Genomic DNA, 26,878 nt, shown 5'->3' with positions numbered 1-26,878 from the left:
TACTAACCCTGTCCCTGTTGGTCATGGCGCCTTCACCGACTCACTGCCTGATTCATGTTTTCATCCCTTTATCCACTTACTCAGTCATGTATTCATTCACTCATCCATCTAGGTACCCGCTTCCTCCACCACGAGATGCCTCATTCATCATTCACTCATTGTGCCAGTCATCCATTCATTCATTCACTCTCTCATTTCCTCAACCACCTATGCCCCCGTTCACTCTTGTCCCTTTCACTCACTTCACAGATACTCACTGAGTGCCTGCCATCCGCCACGCACAGTGCCAGGCTCTGGGCATAGCAGGGGGAGCGCGGGCAGTGCTGGCCTCGTGGAGTTACAGTCGAGCAGGGAAGAGAGCTGTTGGTACAACAGTCACCAAGCCAGTGTGACAGATCTGTGCTGGGTGCCAGTGAGAGGGTTTGGCCCGTCAGGAATGGAGGTTTTCTCCGAGCAAGCGACACGTGGATTGAGGTCTGAAGGGTCACTAACTGGTCATACGCTAGTGGAAGAGGGGCGGGGATGGTCTCGAGGGCACAGAGGGTGCGAATACAGGCGGTGTGGGAGGAGAAGTGTGGGGCTGAGACGTTGACGTTGCACTCACAGGCTCACCATTCGTTTGGTTGACGCCTGCTGAGCAGACCCTGTGTGTCAGGTACTGGGTTAGGCTCAGAGAGGAACCGATCCCATCCCTGCCCTCCCAGGGCATCCCTGTTACTGGGGAAAGGAGGGACAGGGGGTAAGCCCAGCACCGGAGTGAGATTCCTCAGTGCCAAACTCTGCTCTCACTCAGCTGCAGAAATCAGGGCAGGCTTCTTGGAGGATTTGAGCTGGACTTTGAAGAACTGGTAGGATTTGACCGTGCAAAGGCAGATCGGGGGGACGATTCAGGAGACAGGATGGACAGGAACAGAAGTACGGAGGCGAGGAAGTGTGGTACTCCCATGCGAAACCGAGCACAGTCCGGTTGGTGGGAGGGTGTGAAGATGGTTAGTGGGAGATAAGGTTGACCAGACCGTGGGAGGCCATGGATGCCGAGCAAAGGGATCTGGACTTGGTCCTGGATGTGGGGAACCTTCGAAAAGTTTCTGAGCAGAGGAGGAGCAGGACCAACCTGGGCTGAGGGCTGCTGAGCGTGGTGGTGCGGGCCAGCTGGACTGGAGACAAGAGGACGGTCAGGGAGACCAGAGGTGGCGCTGCCGGGGCGTTCACTCCTGCCCACTGCCCTTGAGGGTGGGCGTCCCCACTCACTGGGGACCAGGGAGCGGCGGAGTCCACTCTGGGGGTGGGGCAGCCCCTGGCATCAGGAGACGGGGGCTGAGCCACCACCTCACTCTCGGCTTCCCCTCAGGGTCGGAGTGTGCCACCTCGTGCCTGGACCACAACAGCGAGTCCATCATCCTGCCAGTGAACGTGACCGTCCGTGACATCCCCCACTGGCTGAACCCCACGCGGGTGGAGGTGAGTGACTGGGGCCACCCACCTGTGGCTCAGGGAGGGAAATGACCTTGTTGACCACTTACACGCTCTGGTCCTGCATTAGTCCCTCTACATACGTGAAAGCATCTAACGGTCACATCTGCTCTGTGGAGTGAAGACTTGTTCACCATCGTTTTTCCAGCCCTTAAGTGTTTAATACCTTCCCTCTGACAGGCCCTGTGCTATGGACCTTTTATGTACTGTCCCGCTGAATCCTGATGACAGCCTAGGAGTTAGAGGACTAATGTGCCTAGTTTACAGATGAGGAAACTGAGGCCCCAAGAACCCCTAGGTAGAAAGAGCAGAGTCAGGTCACAAACCTGTGTCTGCCTGACTGGAGAGTCCTCACTGCTCGGGACGGTGCTCTTGGCTTCTCTAATATAAGCTCTGGGATATTCCATAGCCTAGGCTTCTGGTATCTTTCCGTGCCTTGCTTATTCGGTGGAAAGCAATTAGTATGTGATACGGGGAACTAGTAGCACCAGTTGTGTACGAAGCACCTACCGTGTTTGTGCACCCGGAGCTGAGCGAGATTCAGACCCCCACTGGTCTCCCAGGATGGTTATGTGGAGTGACGGCCACTGTCTGCATTCTCCCGTTGTGGACACTGAGACCTCAGGAGCGGGCGATGGCCCAGGGTGAGGGCTCGACCCCAAGCCTGCATCCAAGGGCTGTGCTCTTCCCACGGTCAGGCTGCTGGAAGGCCATGTTCACATTGGCGCTGGCCGCTCCCACATTCCTGGGTGTCACCCGATCACTCGGGACCCCACTCTTGTCCTCCGGGACAGCACGATCCCAGGCCTCATGTGCCAGCTCTGGGTACTGGCCCCTCACGCTGGAGGAAGTGAGAGAGGCAGGGCTGCAGGGCGGGTTCAGCCTTTCTGCCGGGGCGCTGGAGGCCTTGCCGTCTGCCCGCCCGCTGCAGATCCCGAGGCCGGGTGCACTGTTTCCCCGATGAGCTGAGAGCACGGCTGTGAGGGCTTACGCAGCACTCTGCACCTGTGGGCCTGGCGCTGGGCCTGGCCAGCGGCCCCCTGCGCCCCCGTGCGCCCCAGGGCTCTCCGCCCCTCCTTCCTCGTCCTCCCCGCTCCCGCTCTCTGCCCATCTCCAGCTTCATTTCTTCTCCTGCCTCTTTCTTCACGCTCTTTCTCTCCCTTCTCCTGATACCTCTGTGACCTGGCTCTGCCTCCCTCCTGCCCACGTTCTTTCCCTCCATCCCCACTGCTCTCTCTGTCTCTCTCTGTCTGTTTCTCTGCCTGACTCTCCCGGACCTGCACAAGCGCAGGGCTTGTGATGGGCTGTACATGCCCAGGCGCACGCACAGAGGCCGTATGTCAGAGTCTCAAGGAAGTTGGAGATCCTCAGATACACGCCCCTCATTGTACAGATGGAGAAACTGAGGCTCAGAGAGGGAGGGGACTGGGCCAGGTCACCCCAGGAAGCAGAGGCAGGATCTTGACCGGGAGCTCCTTGCACTCCATCCCGCCCTGCCTCTACTCCACCCTGATTTCCACCCAGCAAAGGCAGGGACCTACACTCTACACACAGCACAGGAGACCTCGCTCAGCTCCCACGTGCCTGGGACCCACACCGGGTTCCCCGACCCGTCTCCCCCTCAGGCCTTTCCTCGCTGCCCCTGGGTGAATTCCCACCCTTCCCTCTGTGAGCCCCAGGCACTAAAGAGTTCAGTTATAATTCACTGTGAAATAAATCTAGGGATTTGAAAGTCTACAAAGCGCCCCCCTCGTCAGTCGCCCACCCGCTGCCTGCCTGCTCCAGCCCCCCACCCAGTTCCCTGGTCCGCCGGCCTTTATTGATGCCGGCCTACCCAGAGAGCCATAACGAGGTTCAGACCTCCACTGGTCTCCGGAGGCCTCATTATCCAGGAGGAAAAAATGTGCTAGAAAAAGGGAGGAGGGCGAAGGGCAGAGACTGATGATTTCCAGGAACCAGGCAGAAAAGCTGGCCTCGCCTGCACCCTGGCCCCTTCTGTGGTGAGAGCTACAGAAGCAGAGCTGCCGGTGCGGCACTGCCAGGCCAAGGCAGGCCCTGGATCGCTCCTCTGCTTTCTGAGGGTTCACCTCTGAGCGCCAGCACAAGGTAGACGGTCAGGGCCAAGGTTCCGCGCCAGCGACTGTCACATTTGTCCCCAGCATAAGAGAGGGAGAGATGACAGCTGACATTTAATGGATGCCTGCTGTGAATCGGGCATTGGATCAGACACCTTCCAGCCTTGATTTGCGCGCGCGCACACACACACACACACACACACACACGCACACACACCTATGAGGTGGGAATTAGACTCCATTTTTTCAGTAGAGGAAATGGAATCTCAGAGGTAGAAGCCACTTGCCTACGAGGAACTGAAGAGGGACCCAGGTCAGCCTGATGCTGCCGTTTACTCCTCCAGCCACCCCTGCAGCCTCTACAATAATAATAATAAAGGCAAAATGTTTACGATCGCTCACCAGCCGGGAAATAATTCACAACTGGCTCTCCACAAAAATACGCCCTCTGATTCGTAGCACTTGCCAGTTCCTGAGGCGTAAATATTCTCACCATAGCAGATTTCTGGGTTTCCAAGTGGCTGTCACTCAACACAAGTAGCAAGAGATCAGCACTGTCGCCTCTTGTAAGCCCACGCAAGCCTGCTGCGACCCACCACTGGCATTTACCGCGTGACAGGCTCTGTTTTAAGCACTTTACGTGTATTGGCACGTATGACGAGAATGAGGACCACCTAGATGAGTGGAATATCAACACTGAGATCACGTGCAGGACTGGTGACCTTCGTGAAGGCGGGCCCGTGCTCACCTTACTTACCCTGGTGCACCCCTCAAGTGCCCAGCACACAGTAGATGCTCCCTATATGTTTATGGTGGCTGAGTCAGGTGACCAGGGTTCAACACCTGCTTGCTATATGTGCCGGAGTTGCCCCCTCTGTGAACCAAGAGCTAGACTGAAATCAAGAGTCACAAACTCACACACCGATGGGAACCCGACAGGTGCGATAAGTGGGTGAAGCGGGCCAGGCATGTGATTTTGTATCTTAAATACTGAGGCAGAGTATTGGGCTGGCCAGAAACCTTGTTCGGGTTTTTCCGTAAGATGTTACGGAAAAACCCAAATGAAATTTTTGGCCAGCCCATAGCAGTAGCAGTAGCAGTAGCAGTAGTATTTACTATAAATACATCAGACAGACACAGAGGGACTTAAAGAAAATAAAACAACTGCCCATGTGCATACTGCCCAACTTATGAAATATTACAAATGCAGTTGAAGTTTTTCCTGTTGAGATTAAGCTCACATGCTAATCTTAAGCATTAGACTTGATCAATTTTTATGTTTGTGTCCACTCGTGAAACCCAGATCAGGGTGGGGACCTTTCCAACTCCCCAGAGAGGCCTTCCCTTCTCCATGGCAGGCAGTACCCACACCACCAAGATATTGGTTTTGCTTATTTTTGAACTTCATGTTACTGGAATCTTAGAGTATATATCTGATGAAATTCTTTTTAGGCATATGTTTTACCTTCATAAAGAAAAACACTCTGTCCTTTCATTTCCTTTAAGTTCTCCCCCCCTTTAAAGCCCCCTCCCACGTATGCAGTTTTGAAAGCAGTAGAGATACAGAGAAACCTTCCTCTAATCTAATAAGCAAGACAGTGCAAACTCTCGATGATAGATGGAAACACCCTTCAAGCTCAATGCTGGAGAGACTGCAGGGAATGGTGGAGACTGTGGTCAACTATGGAAAACACACGCTGGCTGCCAAAGGGGGAGCCTCTAGCTGAGTGTGACAGTGTGGAAATGTGGGTTCAGTGTGGCCAGATTTTCCTTTTTTTCTTGAGTACAAGAAATCTGGAGTTTTTAAAATAAGAAGTCTCTCATGTTTTATATATTGGCAAGTGATTCTGACTTTTGTTAAGCACTCTGTGTGCCAAACCCAACATTTCTGTGGGTTGTATAGACCGGAAGCTGTTGGCTTACAACCTCTGGATGAGACAGACTCTTCCAGGCTGGACATCCAGAATCTGGGGTCAGCTTCTCTTCCATCAGCTGCTAAGGAGCACCTCCAATCTGCCCTGCACTGCCCCCGCTCAGGGTGCCGAGAAAGCTTCCCAACAGCAAATGCCACTCACAACCTCAGAGGCTTATCGTGCCCCTAGGTAGCTGGGATCCTGGCTTGTTAAAGAGCTTCTGAAAAAGGGATGGAAGGAGGAAAGAAAAGAAGAGAAGAGGGCTTCCCTGGTGGCACAGTGGTTAGGAATCCTCCTGCCAGTGCAGGGGACACGGGTTCAAGCCCTGGTCCGGGAGGATCCCGCATGCCGCGGAGCAACTAAACCCGTGTGCCACAGCTGCTGAGCCTGCGCTCTAGAGCCCGCGAGCCACAAGTACTGAAGCCCGCGTGCCTAGAGCCTGTGCTCCACAACAAGAGAAGCCACCGCAATGAGATGCCTGCGCCCCGCAACGAAGAGTAGCCCCCGCTCACCACGACTAGAGAAAGCCCGTGTGCAGCAGCGAAGACCCAGTGCAGCCAAAAATTAAATAAATGAATAAATAAATAAATTTATTTAAAAAAAAAAGAAGAGAAGAAGAAAGGGAAGGAGGGAGAAGGAGGAAGAGAGGGAATTAAGGAAAGGAGAGGAAAGTACCATTTATTGACTCTCTGTGACATGTAGGCACTGTTTGTGAGGGAGTTCCATATATACCCTTCACTGTATCTTCACACTCCAAGGAGGTAAGTATTGTCACCATTTTACAGATGAAGAAGCTGAGGTTCTGAGAGGTTGTCACTGCCCAATTCACATAACTCATGTGATTGAATCAGGATTAGAACCCAGGGCTAATTCTCATGCATTCTGTTCTGCAAGGAAACTGCCTTACACGTTATACATAATAAACATGTGCAGTACATCCGACAAAGGATGTGAAATTCATTCCTTGAAGAGAAGGCATCAGTACGGGAAACCCTGCCGAGAGTCTGAAGGTCAGAGGTAGAATGGTTCTGATTGAATACGAAGTCTGGCCTGTCCACTGTGCAGAAGGAGCTGTCCTGTGCCCTGGGGGGGAAGCCCGGAGACGCAGGGGTGTGTGCAGAGACCAGCGATTCCTCGTTCACTCCTGGGCACACTCAGACATTCACTCGTTTGGTCATTTGTTCATTAACTCATTCAGTGAATATTGATTATGCACCTCCAAATGGTAGGTATTCTTCAAACAAGGAATACAGAGTGGAAAATGCCTAGGTTTTTAAAAAGCTTACCCAGAAGAAAGCCAGAAACTCCATAACAGATAACAAAAGCAAAAATAAATTCCTAATTCACTCATAGAAGGTCCTATACATCGAGGAAAAATAAAGGGGAAAAGAGGACTCATCCCAGAAGACATCAGAAGGGGAGTCAGGTCTGGGCCTGAGGGTGAGGGGGTCCTTTTGAGATACTTTCTCATGTCTTTGGCTCTGCCTGGGGCCAGACTGCTCTGGGCTTCAGCTTTTAAACACTCTGCCTCTGCTACATTTGTCTCAAAGCCTCTCTACTTCTCTAACCTTGGTCTTTCCATTGGTCAAAAGAGTAACCTTTTTTATGCTTACCAGTTCGGGGGCTGGAGGAATTTGAAGGAGAATATAGTTTTCAAACTATAGACGTGGAAGTAAGACAGATGTGAGTTTCATTCCTGACTGTCATTACCTGTATGTATGACTTGGGGCAGGTTATTTAACTTCTCTGTGCCTCAGTTTCCTCTTGTGTAAACCAGAGTCAGAAACCATATGTAAATACTGTATGGTAATCACTTACATGTGGAACCGAAAAATAATACAGATGAATCTATATACAAAACAGAAATGGACTCACAGACATAGAAAACAAACGTATGGTTACTAAAAGGGAGAGGGAGGGATACACATAGGAGTAATCCCATACACATAGGAGTATGGGATTAACAGATACAAACTACTGTACATGAAATAGATAAGCAACAAGGATTTACTGTATAGCACAAGGAGTTATATTCAGTATAATAACCTATAATGGAATATAATCTGAAAAACAATAACTGAATCGTTTTGTCGTGCACCTGAAAAAAAGTACCTATCTCATAGTGGTGGTAAAAATGAAATGAGATAAAAGCGCCAAGCACAAGGCTTGGAGCACAATATATCCTTAATAGAGGGTTTTGTGTTGATGAGAAGGATAATGGTGATGGGGTTGTTAGTGGTACTGTGACAGTAAGGATGGTGGTGGTGGTACTGGTGGTGGTGATGATGATAGTGATGGTGATAGTGTTATTGATGACGATGCTGGTGGTGGTCCTGGTGGTGATGATGCTGGTCCTGGTGTTATTGATGACGATGCTGGTGGTGGTCGTGGTGGTGATGACGCTGGTCCTGGTGTTATTGATGACGATGCTGGTGGTGGTCGTGGTGGTGATGACGCTGGTCCTGGTGTTATTGATGACGATGCTGGTGGTGGTCGTGGTGGTGATGACGCTGGTCCTGGTGTTATTGATGATGATGCTGGTGGTGGTGCAGATGGTGTTGATGCTGATGGTCATTACAGCCAAGAAGAAAAGACGGTCTATTCTTCCTGTGCAGCAAGGCAGAGAAGAAAGCTGTCTTACAAAACCTGGTCTGAAAGGGCTCTGACTGGGCTAGAGGTCCCACTGGCATCAAGAGGAACAAGGCTGGCATTTGAGGGGCCCCTGGGATCTCCCAACATATGGTGTAAACAGCCTAGTCTTTCCTTCAGCTCCTGCTGCCTGTCCCCTTTCCCAGTCCTCCTTGCAGACAGAGGGGCCCTGTAGTGAGACAGGTGGGGCGTGCAGCCCCGAGGAATAGTGGAAAATCCAAAAGACTTGGAAAGATAAATAGGCTCATGCAGATAGTATAAAAGTCCTTTTTCTGAACTCACGTCAGGTAAACCTCAACTGACAGAAACTTGTGCAACCACACCAAGACACTCCTACGGATGGATTAAATTAGCTCTCAAATAAACAGCGGGGAGGAATGGGCATCGAGTCCCTTGTGGATCCTAATTCTGATGTTTTCTACTACTTGAACCATTACCTAAGTGCCCCTCCAACATCCCTGAATTTTGGCCAGGAACAGACGTTCAGACCCAGAGATGGAAGTCTGGTTAAAGCTTCTCAGAGGATGAAAGCAGGTGATGGCCTCTGCTTCTGGCCCCCAGGCTAGGAAGCAGAGGGGCAAGAGAGTAGCTGAGCTGGAAGGAAGGGACACTGGAGTTCTCACATTCCTTCACTTGGTCAATATGTATTTGTTTGCTGTGCTCCATCCTGAATCCGGGGGGAGACAGATGTCTAAAACCAGGGCCTGCCCTCTTACCTGTAGGAGTTAGTCCTGGGTTGACCATTTCTACATCATTTATCTCAGTGCTTCATCACAGCAAGCCTATGACATTTTCAGTACCCATTTCACAGATGGGAAAACCTAACCTCAGAGTGGAAACTTCAAGTCAGAATCACAACCATGTCTGTCATGCCTCATTGCTCAGTCTTTCCCATACATCACCTTCTTGTGTTTTAGGAGAAGGTAGACAGTGTCCACAGAGGCAGTAGGGGCTAAAGAGTAGATTTCACATTGTGAGACTGGTTGGCAGATCTTCAAGTTAAGTTGTTTGTCCAAGATCTTTAATTAATTCAGTCTACACTAAACTGGTCCTCTAAACTAGATGCTCTGCTAGGCATCGTAAATGCTCTTCTGATGCTCTAGAAGAGAGGAGGACAGGTAAAGAAAATAATTGTCCCTTGGTAAAATCATCTCTATCTTGAAATGGATCCATTCATTTATAACATAAATATTTGCTGGTCATCTTCCTTGTACCAGGCACCATTCTAGGCATGGAAAACCCAAGGGTGAACCAGAGATGCAGTGGGGCAGAGAAGAAAGGTACCCAACCCAGCCAGATCTTGGAGTCACGGGATTCCAAGTTCACCAAGAAACCTAATTACAGTTTTGCTCCCATATAGGTCTGCCCTTGGGGAGAGAATGGGCTGGTCCCATGGATTTTCCACATTCTAGCCCATGTGAATGTTCATTTCTTAATTAAAATTAATCAACTGGCCTTCAGCCAGCAGAGAGAGCCCTGATCATAGAGACTTGCAGGGCTGCTCCCTGGCACAGTCACCTGTCATCGCAACTCCAAGCATTTGCCCCCAGGTTATTTTAATTTGCTTTTATTTATTTTTTTTTAAGAAATCATTGTAATATGGCATGAAAAGTAAGGCATCTAGGGCAGAATAGAAAAAGGAGCTTCTAAGATTGTTATGTTAGCCCTAGTCCTGATGCTATTTTATCTTCCTAGTTTTATTTATATATATATATATTTTTTAATTAATTAATTAATTTATCTATGGCTGTGTTGGGTCTTCGTTTCTGTGTGAGGGCTTTCTCTACTTGTGGCAAGCGGGGGCCACTCTTCATCGCGGTGTGCGGGCCTCTCACTATCGCAGCCTCTCTTGTTGCGGAGCACAGGCTCCAGACGCGCAGGCTCAGTAATTGTGGCTCACGGGCCCAGTTGCTCCGCGGCATGACCAGGGCTCGAACCCGTGTCCCCTGCATTGGCAGGCAGATTCTCAACCACTGCGCCATCAGGGAAGCCCTCTTCCTAGTTTTATTTATCTTTCTTTTTTCACCCACTTAAAAAGAAATTATTGTGTTGGATTTTATGTTATGAGCTGCCTTAAATCCTTCCCAGAACAATTGCTTGGTTTCAGGTCTTGGTTCCTTTACTTAACAGCTGTGGAGCTTGGGGAATTTATTCTCCTTATGATACAAGATTAATGCCCACCCTACTGCATGGTGGTGAGAAATAAATAAGATAATGAGTAAAGCAATTAGCACCATGAATGCACTCAGTACATTTTAGTATAATAATAATAATTATTATTTTATTACGGGAGGCTATAAGTAAATACATGTATGTATACCTGAAGCTCTGCCTGAGAGGGCTGGGAGATCACCACAGAGGAAGGTAGTCTTTTCTTTTTCTCATTCTAAGTTTACATATTCTGTATTTCTTTTAAAATTTTTATTGGGGTGTAGTTGATTTACAATGTTGTGATAGTTTCAGGTGTACAGCAAAGTGAATCAGTTATACATACACATGTATCCACTCTTCTTTAGATTCTTTTCCCATATAGACCATGACAGAGTATTGAGGAAGGTAGTCTTGAACAGAGATGTAAAAGATAAGTAAAGATTCTCCAGGTGACAAGATGAGGAAGGGCTTTCAGTGAAGGAGAACGGCAGGAACAAAGTCACAGAGATACGGGTGTGGGCAGCCTCAGGAACTGGGAGCCTAGCCCGCACGGCCCGGTGGCAGGTGGATGCAGAAAGGGTTCTCTGCATCTCCAGGGTTCCGAACCAAAGGTTATTTCATGCATCCTCGAGGCCACTGCTCTCAAATTGTAATGTGTATCGGCATCACCTGGGAGGCTTGTTTTTACAATGCAGAGTCCCAGGCCCTGGCCTCAGAGATTCGGACTCTTTAGACCCAAGGCGGCGCTGAAGAATCTGCCTTTTCCGTGTGCCCCAATGTGATCGTGATTAGAGTGGTCCTTAGCGCCTACTTTGGGAAGCCCTGTTCCACACCATTCTTCCATCTTCCTGCTGTAGCCACACACACGCACGTGCACGCACACATGCATGTGCACACACTCACGTGTGCACACATGTGCACGCTACCCTTCCTCCTTCCTCCCACCTTATCCCCGACTCTGTCCATGGGGCAGACGTCAGCCAGGAATTTTCTGAAGTGTCTTTCTGATCATGTCTCGGTCCCCCAATTCTCCTTCTCCTCAGCCCTTCTTCCTGCTAGGGGAATACAGAATCGTGACACCTACGGTGAACACAAAACATTATTTTAGTCTTATGGATCCTGTTATTGCAGGTACCTGGGCAAATTCTCCGTGGAAATGCCAGGGTGAGGCCAGCACTTGGAAGATCCAAGAAGAGGGCTGGGTGGTTGAATGTGGTACCAGCCCCAAACCCATCTGACCTCTTTCTCCGTCTCTCTGCAGAGAGTTGTCTGCACAGCTGGTCTGAAGTGGTATCCTCACCCTGCTCTGATTCACTGTGTCAAAGGCTGTGAGGTGAGTCCCTCAAAATGGTGCTACAACCATTACTGTTATTGTTATGTTAATCATGACTTCCATTTACTGTACCTACTAAGTGCTATAAATATCCCTTTAACAGACTTCTGGGACAGGAATCAGCAGTCCCACTTTATAGGTCATGGAACTGATGCACAGAGATATCAACAAACACACTCAAACCTACATTTAATGGCTAACAGAGTCGGGATTCCAAGCCAGGTGTTTCTGGCTCCGAAGCCTGTGTTCAACATAATATTGCTTCCTTAAGGGAGGTTGGGAGGGACGAGGCCATATTCATTTAGTAGCTACAATATGCCCGGCACTTTACCAACATTGCCTTATTTAACTCTGACAGAACCACATGAGACAGTTTCTGTTTTTTCATTTCTACTTTTCCTGCAACCATTAATTGCAGATCATTTCCTTCTGCCATATGTCTTTGTCATTCACGCATTCTTCAACTCCAGAGGTAATTTGGACACCTTAGATTCAACCACTGAGCTGAAAGTGGAAGATCCCCTCTGACCCTTCAGTTCTCTCACTTGGCAGTGGAACCATTCCTTGGAACTTGGCATTTTGGAGCTCTGTCCCTGGGTATCAGTGACAAGCTTGGGAAGGGGCAGGGCCAGGGCACTTGGCACGTCACCTGTGTTCTCAAGGGCATGCTACTGTCCATGGAACTCAGAGACATTCTGTGCACCCCTATGCCCCCTGTGAATCTTTTCAGCTGGCATGGAAAGGAGGTCCCAAATCACATTCAGGTGGATGTCCAAATCTCTGTGGTGCCCCCAGGCCCCCCTCAGGAAAATCCAGGTGAAAAGGACTAGATTGTGCTCTAGAAAACTTTGTATTTGATGAAATTCTTAAACTGTCACAACCAGACTGTTCTCCTAGATGATGGGGAAACTGACACCCAGCCAGCAGCCGGGTCTAACATTTGATAGAATGCCAACTGGCACAGCTCTTAATGCCATCTACCATCCTCATCTGTTGTGTAGACTGGAAAAAGAGGGCCAGAGGGGGGATGCACTGGCCCAAGGTTACCGCACAGCATACCAGACACAGAGCCAGAGCATGAACCCAAGTCTCCTGACTTCCAGGCCCGTGATTTCTCTCCTCCACTAGGCCACCTTCTGCCCATGAACCGTCCCCTGACCTGTAAATGTCACAGGACAGTCCCTGGGTCACATTTCTTTCTGTGTATTGCTTAGGGAATCCCCAGGGGCATCTCCTCAGGGCACAGGACACTGCAGTCTTTAAAAACTCCCGTTCTCTCAAGATTCAGCAGGAGCGACAAAACCAAAGCCAAGGACCTGAGGCAGTTGCTTCCTTACCTCTCTCTGGATCAGTCCAGGATTTCAGAAAAAGGAAGCTTGGATTACCTGGGCACTCGTTCTGCTGAGTCGGCGGTCTGGGCAACCCGTGTGACAGCGGAATTCAATCCCGTCTTTGACTCAGCACTGAGGCCTGAGAGACCCACACCTGTCAGGCTCTGAGCTCTGCCAGGGATGCTTATCGCCTTTGCCCTTGCAGGTGCCCCCTCGTCTCCTTTCCTGCTTAACTTAGAGCTAATAGTTTCTCTCTTATCTGGGGCTGAAAAGTATGCTTAGAAGAGGTACAGCTGCTGGGTCCAGGGAGAAGCCATCAGCCTGGAATGTCTGCAGGAGCCAAGATTGATAAAGGGTCTTGGGGCCCTTTAGGCCCCTGCTCTCTGCCCCAAGCTGTGTTCAAAGTAGTCATTTACTTACTTGTTCATCAAAGCTTCACTGGGTGCCTGGTATGTGCCCAGCACTACCCTAGGTACTGAGAGTACAATGGTTTTAGTCAAGTGAAAACAGTACTGTGTTCTCCCTGACTCACGTGGATATCTTCTTGCCCTTCATCCGTCCATCCATCCATCTGCCCATCATTTTACTAGATAAACATTTAAGGAAGATACGTTAAATAAAGTTTTGCTCAAATTGCCAGCATTTTGCTAAGAAGTCTAAGATATAAAAATGGATGACGTACGTTCCCTGTCCATAAGGAACTTACAGTGTAGTAAAAGAGATACGGTTAAAGAAGAATTCTAAACCTGTATACCAAGAGGTGTAACCAAAGCAGGTGTAAGAAGCTGCAGAAGCAGATGGCATCTCGGGGGTTGTAGGGAAGACATTTTGGAGGGGTGGTGTTTGAACTAGATCTTGAAGGATGAATTGTTTTCCAAAACACACTATTAGTAGAAGTAGCAGCATAAGAAATACCAGAGACGGGAGCAATGTCTAGGTTGTAGAGCTTTTCACATGTTATTCTCTCCCTCCAGGAAGTCTCCCTTCTCCACCCCCCACCTACTTATCATGTCAGTCTCCTCAGGGACTTCTCATGGAGAAGAGCTTCTTCTCATGGAGCTCTCATGGAGCTCTCATGGAGCTCTCTCATTAGGTCACATCCATCTACTCTTAACTGTAACAGCATCACATACCTTTCCTCTATAACTCTTATCGGAGTTGAAATTGGCCAATAGGATAAGTGATCATTTGAATAAAGTCTGCCTCCTTACTAGAATGTAAGGTCTTAAACTAGCAGGAGCTCTGTCTATATTGACTCACTATTACATCCTTTTTTTTTTTTTTTTTTTAGCACAATGTATAACGCATAGTAGGCATTCCATAGATAGGGTTAAATAGAAGGTGGATGGATAGATGGGAGGATTGGTGCATGGCTGTGGCAGCAGGAAAGGGTACAGAGAAGAAAGGAGCTAGTAATGAGACTGGAGATATTTTTCCGTGACCAAGTAAAAAAAGAATCTCTTTTATTTTTCTTCTTCCTCTTCTTCTCCAGCTACTCCTTTACCAAGCCAGTTCCTTTTATTTTAAAAAAAAGGACATTTGGTTTCCTTTAGTAGTCTTTATATGTAATGTGAGAAAGAACTTAGGGAACAGAGCCCACAGACAAATCTTCTAAGGCCCGGAAAGAGCAAAGGGTTTTATCCTTCAGTTGTTTGTGCCTCTCTGCTTTAAGACGCATGTGGTAACGTATTCATGATGGCAGTCAGGCGGCAGCATCACACCTGTGCTCGCAGCCATGTGCATGTGTACCCGCAGCTGAGTACAGCTCTCTCTCTGTTCTTGGCTCTACCTTGCTAAAATCTTTTTTAGACCCTAATAGGGCAGGGATGAAATGACATCGTGAGTTGGGGGCACAAACACTGTGAATTTGGAGCATAGATGCAAGAGACGGGGATGCCACATAGGATGGACTCCTCGTGAACTTGGCTCTCCCCATAAAAAACCCACAAAAGGGTTTTTCATGGGAGCCCACAAAAAGTCAACGAGCCACTGAGCATTAGAGACCCCCAACCCGAACTGTAATCAAAGGGGCTTCACTTTCATCTGCTTTTTATATTAAAGGGTTACACAACATTACCTTTGATGAGGGGAGGGGTATGTTCATGGCTTTGAGAAATCAGTGGTCTAATTCTGCCTCTTTATTTCACCACTGTGAGTCCTGAGACCCAGAGAAGATAAGCCACCTAGTCAAAATTATCAAGAAACCAACCAGTGGCTGAGGTTTGGAAGACTAGAACCCAGGTTTTCTAAAGCCCTGCCAACTGCCTTTCCACTACACCAGTACGATCACGATCTGTCCCTAAAACATCTTTAAAAGCCAAGTTGTGCCCAGCATTAAACTCCAAGGCGGCTGGGAGACAGAGACGAACCGGATATTGGCCTTGTCTTTGAGGAGCTCACAGTCTTGCACCAACTACAGGTTCACAAGCTGTAGAAGACAGCATGCTAAGTGTTCAGGTGGGAAATGCAAGTGCTAGGGGGTTGCAGAGACCCCTGACTTTCCCCTAAGATGACTCTGGGTTCAGATCAGTAATAATTTTACTCCATCATCTTTTCCTCATCTTTCAAGCATCACAGAGTTGGAGGAGCACAGGGAAGAAAAGAAAGAAATCAACATGTGCTAGGTATAGCCTAGAAGGGTAAAAATAAATGAGAAACCAACTTAGATTGAAATCACTCCTCTGCCTCTGCCAGTTGCTCTTGGCCAAGTCCCTTTCTTGCTCTGAGCCTCAGGGTCTTCATGTGTGAAGTGGGAAGAGCAATGCCTACCTTACTTGTTTTATTTGAGAACAAAAGAAGAAAGCAAACATGGAAAGTGTGTGACATCGAGTATATCTGTACTCCTGTGTTAGCGAAGAAAGCACCCATAATCATACACCAGCCATCATGCCAAGTTCCTAGGGATTCTTCCGTTCAGTCTTTACGATTCTTGAGTAGTTTACATTCAGCTTCCTAATATATTTGCATATATATTTATTGTAAATTATGTTTGTAGTTACCTGCTACCAGGAAAAGTGGGGGAAAGGGGGCTTAAATTTTCATACCATTTCCTCAAGTGAAATGAGCCCCCTGCTTCAGGAGGGCATAGTGGTCTATCCTGCTGCCTTTGCATACCCAGCATATAAGAGTATGTCTCCTAGCATAACCATAGTTTGGTTGGGAAAAACTTGGCTAGATAAGAGTCTTTAAAAATGGTAGAAGTGGGCTTCCCTGGTGGCACAGTGGTTAAGAATCCGCCTGCCAATGCAGGGGACACGGGTTCGAGCCCTGGTCCGGAAGGATCCCACATGCCGCAGAGCAACTAAGCCCGTGCGCCACAGCTACTGAGCCTGCACTCTAGAGCCCGTGAGCCACAACTACCAAAGCCCGTGCTCCTAGAGCCCGTGCTCTGCAACAAGAGAAGCCCACGTGCAGCAACGAAGACCCAAAACAGCCAAAAAAAAAAAAAAAAAAAAAAAGGTAGGACTGGTAGTTTGTCCAAAAGGGTATAGGGATTCGAAGCCAGGTAGGCTGACTGTGGAGGTTTGTGAGAAGATGAGATACAGCTAAATATCTACAGAGGCCAGCCCCCGTTTACTCCAGCATGCTAACCAGGCCTCCTTTCCTTCCTGCCTCTCTCCTCACGTACAGCCCTTCATGGGAGACAATTACTGTGATGCCATCAACAACCGAGCTTTCTGCAACTATGACGGTGGAGACTGCTGCGCTTCGACGGTGAAAACCAAAAAGGTAGGCCAGTGTGCCCCGCTCTGCAGCCACCTATGCAGGCCTCTCCAGCTTACTGGTGCAGGATCACCCCTACGTGCTGGACAACCCGTTGCCCTGGTTGTGTCAGCACTCACCTACAAGCTTTATTGTATTACGTTCCATGGTATTTTTCATTCTTTTAGTCAGTAGTTGAGCTAGTATCATGTGCTAATCCCTGAACTAGATGTGGAGGTTCATGGATAATCTTTGTAGATGTAGTCCCTTTGCCTCAAAGCTTAGAGTCAGCTATGGAAGCAGACAAACTAAAGTGCAGTACTTTTTAAAGGAAAGGACAGAGTTCTCTGAGGGCCCAGGCAAAGGGCTGGAGAAAGCTCTGCAGAGGGATCTGCATCAATGCTGAAACTTGAGGTATGAGGAGAAGGGGCAGACAGGTGGCCAGGAAAAGTGTCTGGGGCAGGAGACCGGCATGTAAAATCCTAGAGAGAACACAAACGTTCAGGGGGTATGGCGAAAGTCTAGGGGAAGAGGGAAGATGGGACACTCCCAGCGAGGTCAGTTATGGCCTTTAAGCATTTTATAATCTCTTCTGTTGTTTACACCTGTAGAATTAGGGGGTGTGGTCTTGGTTGCCATTGTCTTCCTTAGGGTATTAGGATGTTACAGGAGTGATTTAAGTATTTATAGTGAAACTGGAACATCCAGCTGAGATGCATCTCACCCACCCACAGAAGAGTGGCAACCTCCACTTTCCTCCTGATGAGAGCTGGGACCAGAGTTTGGGGCCCGAGCCGAGAGTTGGGAGAGAGGTGGCCAACCTGGCCAATGTGAGTTGAAAAGTATTTCCTGTGACAAACGAGCTCACGAGGAGCTACTTCTTCTTTCTTTTCTTTTCTTTTCACATCTTTATTGGAGTATAATTGCTTTACAATGTTCTGTTAGTTGCTACTGTATAACACAGTGAATCAGCTACACGTATACATATATCCCGATATCCCCTCCATCTTGTGTCTCCCTCCCACCCTCCCTATCCCACCCCTCTAGGTGGTCACAAAACACTGAGCTGATCTCCCTGTGCTCTGCAGCTGCTTCCCACTAGCTATCTATTTTATGTTTGGTAGTGTATATATGCGTATGCCACTCTCTCACTTCATCTCAGCTTACCCTTCCCCCGCCCCATGTCCTCAAGTCCATTCTCAAGTATGTCTGTGTCTTTATTCCTGTCATGCCCCTAGGTTCTTCAGGACTTTTTTTTTTTGTTAGATTCCATATATATGTGTTAGCATACTGTATTTGTTTTCCTCTTTCTGACTTACTTCACTCTGTATGACAGACTCTAGGTCCACCCACCTCACTATAAATGACTCAATTTCATTTCTTTTTATGGCTGAGTAATATTCCACTGTATATATGTGCCACATCTTCTTTATCGATTCATCTGTTGATGAACACTTAGGTTGCTTCCATGTCCTGGCTATTGTAAATAGAGCTGCAATGAACACTGTGGTACATGACTCTTTTTGAATTATGGTTTTCTCAGGGTATATGCCCAGTAGTGGGATTGCTGGGTTGTATGGTAGTTCTATTTTTAGTTTTTTAAGGAACCTCCATACTGTTCTCCATAGTGGCTGTATTAACTTACATTCCCACCAACAGTGCAAGAGGGTTCCCTTTTCTCCACACCCTCTCCAGCATTTATTGTCTGTAGATTTTTTGATGATGGCCATTCTGACTGCTGTGAGGTGATACCTCATTGTAGTTTTGATGTGCATTTCTCTAATGTTTAGTGATGTCGAGCATCCTTTCATGTGTTTGTTGGCAATCTGTATCTTCTTTGGAGAAATGTCTGTTTAGGTCTTCTGCCCCCTTTTGGATTGGGTTTGTTTTTTGACGTTGAGCTGCATGAGCTGCTTGTAAATTTTGGAGATTAATCCTTTGTCAGTTGCTTCATTTGCAAATATTTTCTCCCATTCTGAGGGTTGCCTTTTCGTCTTGTTTATGGTTTCCTTTGCTGTGCAAAAGCTTTTAAGTTTCATTGGTCCCATTTATTTATTTTTGTTTTTATTTCCATTTCTCTGGGAGGTGGGTCAAAAAGGATCTTGCTGTGATTTATGTCATAGAGTGTTCTGCCAGTGTTTCCCTCTAAGGCTTTTATAGTGTCTGGCCTTACATTTAGGTCTTTAATCCATTTTGAGTATATTTTTGTATATGGTGTTAGAGCGTGTTCTCATTTCGTTCTTTTATGTGTAGCTGTCCAGTTTTCCCAGCACCACTTATTGAAGAGTCTGTCTTTTCTCCATTGTATACTCTTGCCTCCTTTATCAAAAATAAGGTGACTATATGTGCATGGGTTTATCTCTGGGCTTTCTATACTGTTCCATTGATCTATATTTCTGTTTTTGTGCCAGTACTATACTGTCTTGATAACTGTGGCTTTGTAGTATAGTCTGAAGTCCGGGAGCCTGATTCCTCCAGCTCTGTTTTTCTTGCTCAAGATTGCTTTGGCTATTCGGGGTCTTTTGTGTTTCCATACAAATTGTGAGACTTTTTGTTCTAGTTCTGTGAAAAATGCCATTGGTAGTTTGATAGGGATTGCATTGAATCTGTAGATTGCTTTGGGTAGTATAGTCATTTTCACAATGTTGATTCTTCCACTCCAAGAACATGGTATATCTCTCCCTATGTTTGTATCATCCTTAATTTCTTTCATCAGTGTCTTATTGTTTTTTGCATACAGGTCTTTTGTCTCCTTAGGTAGGTTTATTCCTAGGTATTTTATTCTTTTTGTTGCATTGGTAAATGAGCGTGTTTCCTTAATTTCCCTTTCAGATTTTTCATCATTAGTGTATAGGAATGCAAGAGATCTCTGTGCAGTAATTTTGTATCCTGCTACTTCACCAAATTCACTGATTAGCCCTATTAGTTTTCTGGTAGCATCTTTAGGATTCTCCATGTATAGCATCATGTCATCTGCAAACAGTGACAGCTTTACTTCTTCTTTTCTGATTTGGATTCCTTTTATTTCTTTTTCTTCTCTGAATGCTCTGGCTGAAAGTTCCAAAACTGTGTTGAATAATAGTGGTGAGAGTGGACAACCTTGTCTTGTTCCTGATCTTAGTGGAAATGGTTTCAGTTTTTCACCATTGAGGATGATGTTGGCTGTGGGTTTGTCATATATGGCCTTTATTATGTTGAGGTAAGTTCCCTCTATGCCTACATTCTGGAGGGTTTTTATCATAAATGGGTGTTGAATTTTGTTGAAAGCTTTTTCTGCATCTATTGAGATGACCATATGGTTTTTCTCCTTCAGTTTGTTAATATGGTTTATCACATTAATTGATTTGCGTATATTGAAGAATCCCTGCATTCCTGGCATAAACCCCACTTGATCATGTGTATGATCCTTTTAATGTGCTATTGGATTCTGTTTGCTAGTATTTTGTTGAGGATTTTTGCATCTGTGTTCATCAGTGACATTGCCCTATAGTTTTCTTTCTTTGTGACATCTTTCTCTGGTTTTGGTATCAGGGTGATGGTGGCCTCGTAGAATCAGTTTGGGAGAGATCCTCCCTCTGCTATATTTTGGAAGAGTTTGAGAAGGATAGGTGTTAGCTGTTCTCTAAATGTTTGATAGAATTCGCCTGTGAAGCCCTCTGGTCTTGGGCTTTTGTTTGTTGGAAGATTTTTAATCACAGTCTCAATTTCAGTGCTTGGGATTGGTCTGTTTATATTTTCTATTTCTTCTTGGTTCACTCTCAGAATGTTGTGCTTTTCTAAGACTTTGTTCATTTCTTCCTGGTGTCCATTTTATTGGCATATAGTTGCTTGTAGTAATCTCTCATGATCCTTTGTATTTCTGCAGTGTCAGTTGTTACTTCTCCTTTTCCATTTCTAATTCTATTGATTTAAGTCTTCTCCCTTTTTTTCTTGATGAGTCTGGCTAATGGTTTATCAATTTTGTTTATCTTCTCAAAGAACCAGCTTTTAGTTTTATTGATCTTTGCTATTGTTTCCTTCATTTATTTTTCATTTATTTATGATTTCTTTCCTTCTGCTAACTTTGAGTTTTTGTTGTTCTTTCTCTAATTGCTTTAGGTGTAAGGTTAGTTTGTTTATTTGAGATGTTTGTTTCTTGAGGTAGGATTGTACTGCTATACACTTCCCTGTTAGAACTGCTTTTGCTGCATCACATAGGTTTTGCGGTGTCGTGTTTTCCTTGTCATTTGTTTTTAGGTATTTTTTGATTTCCTCTTTGATTTCTTTAGTGATCTCTTGGTTATGTAGTAGTGTATTGTTTAGCCTTCATGTGTTTGCACTTTTTACAGGTGTTTTCCTTTAATTGATATCTAGTCTCATAGTGTTGTGGTCAGAAAAGATATTTGATACAATTTCAATTTTCTTAAATTTACCAAGGCTTGATTTGTGACCCAAGATGTGATCTATCCTGGAGAACGTTCCATGAGCACTTGAGAAGAAAGTGTATTCTGTTGGTTTTGGATGCAATGTCCTTTAAATATCAATTAAGTCCATCTTATTTAATGTATTATTTAAAGCTTGTGTTTCCTTATTTATTTTCATTTTGGATCATCTGTCCATTGGTGAAATTGGGGTGTTAAAGTTCCCTACTATGATTGTGTTACTGTAAATTTCTCCCTTTTATGGCTGTTAGCATTTGCCTTATGTATTGAGGTGCTCCTATGTTGGGTGGATAAATATTTACAATTGTTATGTCTTCTTCTTGGATTGATCCCTTGATCATTATGTAGTGTCCTTGTCTCTTGTAATAGTCTCTATTTTAAAGTCTATCTTGTCTGATATGAGAATTGCTACTCCAGCTTTCTTTTATTTTCCATTTGCATGGAATATCTTTTTCCATCACCTCACTTTCAGTCTGTATGTGTCCCTAGGTCTGAAGTGGGTCTCCTGTAGACATCACATATACGGGTCTTGTTTTTGTATCCATTCAGCGAGCCTGTGTCTTTTGGTTGGAGCATTTAATCCATCTACATTTAAGGTAGTTATTGATATGTATGTTCCTATTACTATTTTCTTAATTGTTTGGGGTTTGTTATTGTAGGTGTTTTCCTTCTCTTCTTGTGTTTCCTGCCTGGAGAAGTTCCTTTAGCATTTGTTGTAAAGCTAGTTTGGTGGTGCTGAATTCTCTTAACTTCTGCTTGTCTGTAAAGGTTTTAATTTCTCTGTTGAATCTGAATGAGATCCTTGCTGGGTAGAGTCATCTTGGTTGTAGGTTTTTCCCTATCATCACTTTAAATATGTCCTGCTACTCCCTTCTGGCTTGCAGAGTTTCTGCTGAAAGATCAGCTGTTAATCTTACGGGGATTCCCTTTTGTGTTGTTTGTTGTTTTTCCTTTGCTGCTTTTAATATTTTTTCTTTGTATTTAATTTTTGATAGTTTGATTAATATGTGTCTTGGCGTGTTTCTCCTTGGATTTTTCCTATATGGGACTCACTGTACTTCCTGCCCTTGATTGACTATTTCCTTTCCCATATTTGGGATTTTCAACTATAATCTCTTCTAATATTTTCAGTCCCTTTCTTTTTCTCTTCTTCTTCTGGGACCCCTATAATTCGAATGTTGGTGCCTGTAATGTTGTCCCAGAGGTCTCTGAGACTGTTCTCAATTCTTTCATTCTTTTTTCTTTATTCTGCTTGTGTTAGTTATTTCCACTATTTTATCTTCCAGGTCACTTATCCATTCTTCTGCCTCAGTTATTCTGCTGTTGATTCCTTGCAGAGGATTTTAAATTTCATTTATTGTGTTGTTCATCATTGTTTGTTTGCTCTTTAGTTCTTCTAGGTCCTTGGTTAAACGTTTCTTGTATTTTCTCCATTCTATTTCCAAGATTTTGGATCATCTTTACTATCATTCCTCTGAATTCTTTTTCAGGTAGACCGCCTCTTTCCTCTTCATTTGTTTGGTCTGGTGGGTTTTTACCTTGCTGCTTCATCTGCTGTGTGTTTCTCTGTCTTCTCATTTTGCTTAACTTACTGTGTTTGGGGTCTCCTTTTCACAGGCTGCAGGTTTGTAGTTCCCATTGTTTACAGTGTCTGCCCCCAGTGAGTAAGGTTAGTTTCAGTGGGTTGTGTAGGCTTCCTGGTAGAGGGGACTGGTGCCTGTGCTCTGGTGGATGAGGCTGGATCTTTTCTTTGTGGTGGGCAGGACTGCATCCGGTGGTGTGTTTTGGGGTGTCTGTGATCTTATTATGATTTTAGGCAGCCTCTCTGCTAATGGGTGGAGTTGTGTTCCTGTCTTACTAGTTGTTTGGCATAGGGTGTCCAGCAGTGTAGCTTGCTGGTCGTTGAGTGGAGCTGGGTCTTAGCGTTGAGATGGAGATCTCTGGGAGAGCTTTCACCATTTGATATTATGTGGAGCCAGGAGGTCTCTGGTGGACCAATGTCCTGAACTTGGCTCTCCCACCTCAGAGACACAGGTCTGAGCACCAAGACCCTGTCAGTCACACAGCTCGAGCACCAAGACCCAGTCAGCCACACAGCTTAGAAGAAAAGGGAGAAAAAAAAAGTTTTTAAAATAAAAATTATTTAAAATTAAAAAGTTTAAAAGTAATAAAAAAAAGAAAGAGCAACCAAACCAAAAAACAAATCCAAAAATGATAACAAGTGCTAAAAAGTATACAAAAAAATCCCAAAAAAACAACAGACAGAATCCTAGGACAAATGGTAGAAGCAAAGCTGTACAGACAAAATCACACAAAGAAGCATACACATACACACTCACAAAAAGAGAAAAAGGAAAAAAAAATATATATATATATATATAAAAGGAGGAAGAGAGCAACCAAATCAGTAAACAAATCTACCAATGATAATAAACTCTAAATACTAAACTAAGATAAATGTAAAACCAGAAACAAATTAGATGCAGAAAGCAAACCCCAAGTCTACAGTAGCTCCCAAAGTCCACTGCCTCAGTTTTGGGATGATTCGTTGTCTATTCAGATATTCCAGAGATGCAGGGTACGTCAAGTTGATTGTGGAGATTTAATCTGCTGCTTCTGAGGCTGCTGGGAGAAATTTCTCTTTCTCTTCTTTGTTCGCACAGCTCCCAGGGGTTCAGCTTTGTATTTGGCTCCGCCTCTGCGTGTAGGTAGCCCAAGGGCGTCTGTTCCTGCCCAGACAGGACAGGGTTAAAGGAGCAGCTGATTAGGGGGCTCTCGCTCACTCAGGCCGGGGGGAGGGAGGGGTACGGAATGCGGGGCGAGCCTGCAGCGGCAGAGGCTGGCATGCTGTTGCACCAGCCTGAGGCGCCATGTGTTCTCCCGGGGAAGTTGTCCCTGGATCACAGGACCCTGGCAGTGGCGGGCTGCACAGGCTCCCAGGAGGGGAGGTGTGGATAGGGATCTGTGCTTGCACACAGGCTTCTTGGTGGCGGCAGCAGCAGCCTTAGCGTGTCATGCCCATGTCTGGTGTCCGTGCTGATAGCCGTGGCTCGCACCCGTCTCTGCAGCTTGTTTAGGTGGTGCTCTGAATCCCCTCTCCTTGCGCACCCCGAAACAATGGTCTCTTGACTTTTCGGCAGGTCCAGACTTTTTCCTGGACTCCCTCCCAGCTAGCCGTGGCGCACTAGCCCCTTCAGGCTGTGTCCATGCAGCCAACCGCAGTCCTCTCCCTGGGATCTGACCTCTGAAGCCCAAGCCTCAGCTCCCAGCCTCCGCCCACCCTGGCGATTGAGCAGACAAGCCTCTCGGGCTAGTGAGTGCTAGTCAGTACCGATCCTCTGTGCAGGAATCTCTCTGCTTTGCCCTTTGCACCCGTTGCTGCACTCTCCTCTGTGGCTCCGAAGCTTCCCCCCCACCCCATCCCCCCGCTCCCCGTCTCCACCAGTGAAGGGGCTTCCTAGTGTGTGGAAACTTTTCCTCCTTCACAGCTCCCTCCCAGTGGTACAGGTCCTGTCCCTATTCTTTTGTTTCTGTTTTTTTCTTTTGCCCTACCCAGGTATGCGGGGAGTTTCTTGCCTTTTGGGAAGTCTGAGGTCTTCTGCCAGCATTCAGTAGGTGTTCTGTAGGAGTTGTTCCACATGTAGATGTATTTCTGATGTATTTGTGGGGAGGAAGGTGATCTTCACGTCTTACTTCTCCATCATCTTGAAGGTCTCTGAACTATTTCTATTTTTATATTCATATATATTCTAAGCTGAAAAAACATTTGATCTTATCTCTCATTTTAAAGGGGGGAAACTGGTTTTGAGATGTGAAGGGCAAAGAATCGCAGTCATTTTGGCTATAGAGCTCTGTGATGATCTAGTCCAAACTTTTCGTTTCCTTAATGGGGGCTCTGAGGCCCGTAAAGGAGGAATGATTTGTCCAAGGTAGCATAGTGAGTGATAGAAATAGAGCAAGGTTCCTGGCTTCCTATCCTAGTCCCTTTATAGTGTAGCGTCCTTAAGAGAATTTGTTCCTTCAAGAAAGATGCTCTGATTCTAAAATACAGGGGTGAACAGGGCAAGATCCAAAAAACACACTCAAGTTGGAGAACTGTTACTGTATCTCCTGGTTGGCTCCAGGCTTCTTTAGTTGCATTTTTTGCTGTACATAGTTAGTATACTTAGTATATGGTTGTGATGTACAATAATTTATGTAATCATTTATCTCCAACTTTGATTTTAACTTTTAAGTTATTTCATTTTCTCACAATGATAATGATGCTGATGAACATCTTTACACGGAAATACTTTATAGCTGTAATTATTCATTTATAACTGATTCTTGGAATTAACATGAGTAGGATAAAAGGTGTGAGCATTTTTGTAATATTTTAATTTTATTGACAAGGTTGATTTACAAGGTTGTATTAGTTTCAGGTGTACAGCAAAGCAATTCAGTTATACATATACATATATTCATTCTTTTTTAGATTTTCTCATATACGTTATCACAGAATATTGCATAGAGTTCCCTGTGCTATACAGTAGGTCCTTGTTGGTTATCTATCTTATATATAGTAATGTGTGTGTGTTCATCCCAAGCTCCTGATTTATCCCTCCCCCCCACATTTCACCTTTGGTAGCCATAAGTTGGCTTTCAATATCTGTAAGTCTGTTGATGTTTTGTAAATAAGTTCATTTGTATCTTTCAAAATTAGATTCCACATATGAATGATATCATGATATTTGTCTTTCTCTCTCTGACTTCACTTAGTATAATAATCTATAGGTCCATCCATATTGCTGCAAATGGCATTAGTTCATTCTTTTTTATGGCTGAGTAATATTCCATTGTATATATGTACCACATCTTCTTTATCCATTCCTCTGTCAATGAACATTTAGGTTGCTTCCATGTCTTGGCTATTGTAAATAGTGCTGCAATGAAAATTGGGGTGCATGTACCCTTTCAGATTATGGTTTTCTTCAGCTATATGCCCAGGAGTAGGATTGCTGGATCATATGATAGTTCTATTTTTAATTTTTTTAAGGAACTTCCATACTGTTCTCCATAGTGGTTGTACCAATTTATATTCCCACCAACAGTATAGGAGGGTTCCCTTTTCTCCACACCTTCTCCAGCATTTATTTTTTGTAGACTTTTTGATGATAGCCATTCTGACCAGTGTGAGGATACCTCATTGTAGTTTTGATTTGCATTTCTCTGATAATTAGTAATGTTGAGCATCTTTTCATGTGCTTTTTGGCCATCGGTATGTCTTCTTTGGAGAACTATCTATTTAGCTCTTCTGCCCATTTTTTGATTGGGTTGTTTGTTTTTTTGACATAGAGCTGCATGAGCTGCTTGTATATTTTGGAGATTGATCCCTTGTCAGTTGCTTCATTTGCAAATATTTTCCCCCATTCTGTGGGTTGTCTTTTTGTTTCATTTATGGTTTCCTTTGCTGTGCAGAAGCTTTTAAGTTTAATTAGGTCCCATTTATTTTTGTTTTTATTTTCATTACTCTAGGTGGACCTAAAAAGATCTTGCTGTGATTTATGTCAAGGAGTGTTCTTCCCATGTTGTCCTCTACGAGTTTTATAGTGTCCGGTCTTACGTTTAGGTCTTTAACCCATTTTGAGTTTACTTTTGTGTATGGTGTTAGGGAGTGTTCTAATTTCATTCTTTTACATATAGCTGTCCAGTTTTCCCAGCGCCACTTATTGAAGAGACTGTCTTTCCTCCATTATATAGTCTTGCCTCCTTTGTCGTAGATTAATTGACCAAAGGTGTGTGAATTTACTTTTGGGCTTTCTATCCCATTCTGTTGATCTGTATTTCTGTT

The 26,878-nt window shown here is 45.5% G+C and overlaps 1 protein-coding gene across 1 annotated transcript in view; it reads left to right on the top strand.

The window, feature by feature from the left end:
• Positions 1–26,878, top strand: part of PAPPA (pappalysin 1) — a gene marked incomplete at both ends in the record, with an annotated part of 250,394 nt that overhangs the window by 207,344 nt on the left and 16,172 nt on the right. The window contains 3 exons of the mRNA XM_082655786.1: positions 1,352–1,461; positions 11,523–11,594; positions 16,556–16,654. Coding sequence (XP_082511912.1) covers positions 1,352–1,461; positions 11,523–11,594; positions 16,556–16,654 — 281 coding nt within the window. The remainder of the gene's footprint in view (positions 1–1,351; positions 1,462–11,522; positions 11,595–16,555; positions 16,655–26,878) is intronic.

Source organism: Grampus griseus (genome assembly GCF_964374135.1).
Source record: "Grampus griseus genome assembly, chromosome: 6".
Lineage (NCBI taxonomy): Eukaryota > Metazoa > Chordata > Mammalia > Artiodactyla > Delphinidae > Grampus > Grampus griseus.
The sequence above is the reverse complement of the archived record's forward strand: the minus strand, read 5'-3'. Positions and strand labels throughout refer to the sequence as shown.